Source organism: Squalius cephalus, assembly GCF_949319135.1.
Source record: "Squalius cephalus genome assembly, chromosome: 6".
Classification (NCBI taxonomy): Eukaryota; Metazoa; Chordata; class Actinopteri; order Cypriniformes; family Leuciscidae; genus Squalius; species Squalius cephalus.
In genome coordinates, this window is record NC_137127.1 from 22,703,666 (window position 1) to 22,708,796 (window position 5,131).

At 38.2% G+C, this 5,131-nt stretch overlaps 1 protein-coding gene across 1 annotated transcript; it reads left to right on the forward strand.

Moving 5' to 3' along the window:
• Positions 1–1,189: 1,189 nt before the first annotated feature.
• On the forward strand, positions 1,190–4,851 carry LOC307160768 (extracellular calcium-sensing receptor-like; the record flags this gene model as incomplete). Its single annotated transcript, XM_079874974.1, has 6 exons — positions 1,190–1,398; positions 1,621–1,909; positions 1,993–2,748; positions 2,818–3,045; positions 3,687–3,810; positions 3,938–4,851. The coding sequence occupies 6 exons, from the start codon at positions 1,190–1,192 to the stop codon at positions 4,849–4,851; spliced, it is 2,520 nt and encodes an 839-aa protein (XP_079731100.1).
• Between the last annotated feature and the right edge of the window lie 280 nt (positions 4,852–5,131).

Genomic DNA, 5,131 nt, shown 5'->3' on the forward strand with positions numbered 1-5,131 from the left:
TTCTCTGGGCAAGTAAAATGGCCTGCATATGACGGACATTGCCTCTATGTCCGGGGAGCAGACTGTGGTGACAATTTTACTGTTCATGCACCAATCATTATGAATGTAAATGCACAAACCTCCTCCTTTACTTTTCCCAGCTGAAGCTGTTCTATCGCTACGGTGCATCGTGCGGCTTGCTAGCTGCACTGAAGCATCGGGGATGTCCTCCCGAACCCACGTCTCCGTCACTACCAGGACACAACAGTCCCGGACAAATACATTTCCTGCGAGTAGTAATTCCACTTCGTCGATTTTGTTCACAATCGAACGGGCGTTTGTCAGAAAAATGCTGGGGAGCACTGGTTTAAAGGGCTGCCTCCTTAGCCTGGCTAGCTGGCCTGACCGGCACCCCCGCTTCTGTTTGCGCTCTTTACGCCGCCTGCGCCGCTTCACAGAGCCGACAACAGTCCATAGAGCATCCGCTGGTCTTGTTATCTCCGGTGGGATATTGTTGGATCTCTGGTAGTCATTAGTTATGGGAATCTGGCAATTGTATCCAATGTTGTACAATTCCAGTTGACTGTACTGAAGTTTGGCTCTACAATAGTCCGTTAGATAGGCCACAAACAAAAGGAAAAATACACAAAAACAGCACCTAGGTGGTGAGCCTAAAGCCGCAGCGACCGCGCGCGCCGCCTTTTTTAAGTACTAAGGGTTAATGTGCAAGACATAACTTAGTGATATGGTTGTTGGATCTCTTAGAATTTCAAAAGCCAAGGACTAGATGATCTTTTTTTAGAAACAAGCTGATGAAAGATAAACGTTTTGATCATGTATATTAGTCAGTATCTAATATGCCAAATATAATTAGAATGCACATCTGTTCTCCCGGAGTAAAAAAAAAAAATAAAAAAAATAAAAATAAACAATAATTCAAAAACTTAATTAGATACTTGATAATGAAAATATTATTGCACAGAACAAAAGTGAATATTTCACTTTTGACAATTTTACTGCATTCTCTTGCTTGAGATAATAAATCCCTCATATTATTTAGACTATGTTCCACTCCAATTTTACCTGCCTCATGTCTTATGCTGTGAGGTCATTGGCTACGTCCATAATCAATCATCCATATATCTATAAAAGTAAAAAACTATTTTAGGTCAACTGCATTTAACATCTGCAGTTGAGCTCAATCCTTGGGATGCTTTTCTTTCTTTACACACTTCTGCTTTTTATTCAACTTCAGGCAAAAGCAGAAAAGCCTATTTGCAGAATGATGGGAGACCCGAAGTACCCACTGCTTTCGAAGGATGGAGATGTAACTATTGGAGCACTTTTTCCAATCCGAAGTATAGAAACACTACCTTCATTTGAGTTTACACTAAAACCTCAGCTACTATCATGCTCCAGGTTTGCTACATTTAACTTGTTGAAAAACAATACAGAAGAAAGATCTTACCATGACATCTGGAATATTAAATTTAATGCATGAAACAAATGTAAAATGTAAAAAGAATACAAATGTACTTTACTTTTCCATGAATTTGTTTAATACTTTTTTTTTTTTTTTTTTTTTTTTTTTTTTTTTGTTGGTATTTTGGTATTTTGCCTACTTGTTAAATGTTTTTACAGTGTAAATTTAAGAGATTTCCGGATGGCTCAGACCATGACCTTTGCCATTCACGAGATTAACAAAAGTCCAAGTTTGCTTCCAAATGTTTCAATTGGTTATAGAATTTATGATACCTGTGGTTCAAGGCTGTCTTCTATGAGTGCAACTATATCATTAATGAATGGTGAAGAATTTGCATCTGAGGACACATGCAATGGACAGCCTCCTATACATGCTATCATAGGAGAAACAGAGTCTTCTGCCACAGTGATTCTTTCCAGAACTACAGGACCTTTTAAAATTCCAGTGGTAAGGGTCTGCCTACACAGTTGGTCTAATGAAGGTCTGTAAACTGATGATGGTATCACTGTTTCTTGTTCTTTCTTTTTCAGATAAGTCACTCAGCCACATGTGAATGTCTCAGCAACAGGGGAAATTATCCTTCTTTCTTCAGGACTATTGCTAGTGATTACCACCAGAGCAGAGCACTTGCATACATAATCAAGCACTTTGGCTGGTCTTGGGTGGGAGCTGTGAACAGTGATAATGACTATGGAAACAATGGAATGGCCATATTTCTGAATACAGCTCAGGAAGAGGGGATTTGTGTGGAGTACTCTGTGAAATTCTACCGAACAGAACCTGAAAAACTTCGCCAAGTGGTGGACACAATTAAAAATAGCACTGCAAAAGTGATTGTTGCATTTCTTACTAGTTTTGAAATGGAAAATTTGCTTGAGCAGCTAAGTACTAACAACATTACAAACCTCCAAATGATTGGTGTAGAGGCATGGATAACTGCAAAGAGTTTGATCAGTCCAAATATATTTCATGTTTTGGGAGGGTCACTGGGATTTGCAGTGAGAAAAATTGATATTGAAGGTTTTTCAGATTATGTTAGAAAATCATTCTGGGACACAGATTTTCCATGCTCACAGGTTGAGAGAATTTCTTCTCAATATGCATTAAGTTGCAACATATATCAGGATCTGCTTTTGCTGAAAAGTGACAATGAAGATGTGCCTGAACAAAGATATGCAAGCAATGTCTACAAAGCAATATATGCTGTGGCTCATTCACTACACAGTCTACTCAAGTGTAAAGAAAAGGAAGGTTGTCAAAAAGACCTGAAAATACAACCTCAGCAGGTAATACAATTTTAAAAAAGAGAGTTATAGACCAAAACGGAGATGTTTAAAATGCCCTTTTCTCAATAGGTTGTTGAGGCTCTAAAAAGGGTAAATTTCACTGTAAAGATGGGAGATCGTGTGTGGTTTGACGGCACTGGTTCTGCAGTAGCTCAATATGAAGTCATAAACTGGCAGCAGGTCTCAGATGGATCAGTCCAGTTTAAAACAGTGGGATACTATGATGCCTCTCTACCACCTCACCAGCGCTTTGTGCTTAACACTGAAAACATAATCTGGGCTAGGGGACAGCTGGAGGTAAACTGCAATAACATGTTTATACTACAGGGTTTGTTGAGACTGAGGGAAAAAGTCCTAGACACAAAGGTTACCAGATGGGAAAAAATAAATAAATAGACAGTGCAACCTGTTCAAATTAACCTGTTCAAACTGTTCGAAGACTTAGGTTAGGTCTTTTAGTTGTGTTTGATTAAGGATGGAGCTAAACTCTTCAGGACAATGGCCCTCCAGGATCTGAGTTCTTGGCTTACACAAAACACATTTCACATTCAGTATGTAAATTATATGATTACCAATAAATGTAAAATAAATGAATATGAAATCTCTAAGAATCAACTGAACATATTGGAAAACAAAACATACTTGATGTATCTGATTAAACATTCTCTGATCAAACATTAAACAGCAGAGGGAATATTATTACAGGGAAATATTACTGGGAATATTTTGAGCAAAGGGACAGTACTATGGTAGTGCTGGTGCTGAATTTCTGTAACAACATTTTCAAATTACTTTTGTTTCAAAAATGTTCACTGTCCATCAGCCCACAATAGTTCCCATAACATATTTGCATGTTTTAATTATTCAAATATTCAATACTCAGTAATATTGACACATTTACATTAAAATAGCTATGCACAATGTATCTTTCTATGTAGAAGCCAAGGTCTGTGTGCAGTGAGAGCTGTCCTCCAGGCACTAGGAAGGCTGCACAGAAAGGAAGACCTGTCTGCTGTTATGACTGTATGTCATGTGCAGAAGGAGAAATCAGTAATGAGACAGGTAATCTTAAGCCCATCTCATTGTTTCAAAGGATTTTTTTTTTCTACATGCAAACTTCTAGCAAAGGATTTCATAAATACCCTTTTCTTTTCGTTTCTAACTACAGTGATCACGACTTCCTTTCCAGATTCAAATAACTGCAAGCGGTGTCCAGGGGATTACTGGTCTAATGCTGAGAAAAATAAATGTGTGTTAAAGGCTGTAGAGTTTCTGTCATTTACGGAAGTTATGGGTATAGTTCTAGTCTTTTTCTCACTGTTTGGAGTAGGATTAACTGTGCTGGTGGCCATCCTGTTTTACAGCAAGAATGACACCCCCATAGTAAAAGCCAACAACTCAGAGCTGAGCTTTCTGCTGCTCTTCTCATTGACACTGTGTTTTCTCTGTTCACTTACTTTCATTGGTCGGCCCACTGAGTGGTCCTGTATGTTGCGTCACACAGTGTTTGGGATCACTTTTGTCCTATGTATCTCCTGTGTTCTGGGGAAAACAATAGTGGTGTTAATGGCCTTCAAGGCTACACTTCCAGGAAGTAATGTCATGAAATGGTTTGGGCCTACACAACAACGACTCAGTGTTCTTGCTTTTACACTTATACAGGTTCTAATTTCTGTGCTATGGCTGACAATATCTCCTCCATTTCCCTACAAAAATATGAAATATTATAAGGAAAAGATCATTCTTGAGTGCAGTCTGGGATCTACAATAGGTTTCTCAGCTGTTCTGGGTTATATTGGCCTACTGGCTGTCTTGTGCTTCATTTTAGCTTTTCTGGCTCGCACACTACCTGATAACTTCAATGAGGCTAAATTCATCACATTCAGCATGATAATATTCTGTGCTGTATGGATCACATTCATCCCTTCTTATGTTAGTTCTCCTGGAAAATTTACAGTAGCTGTGGAGATATTTGCCATTTTAGCCTCAAGCTTTGGTTTGCTATCCTGTATATTTGCCCCTAAATGTTATATAATCTTGCTTAAGCCTGAACAAAACACAAAACAGCATATGATGGGAAAGGTTTCGTCCAAGTCATACTGAGAGAAAATAACATGTTTACATTAACTTTGTAATTTTATTATTCAACAAACAGTTTTAAATGCACGTCATTAAATCTAATTAAAATAAACAGGGACATCATAAATGCTTTGACACATTCAGTAAAATGACCCTGAAACACTTTTTAATCACAGTTTGGGTGTTTTCTCTATATAGAAACCTATTATCAACCAGCTAAGTGTGATTCTAACTATATGACCACAGTATACTCACCATTGACTCTCCTCTGCTATCACTCCCGGTTCCTGCAAATAAATACCAG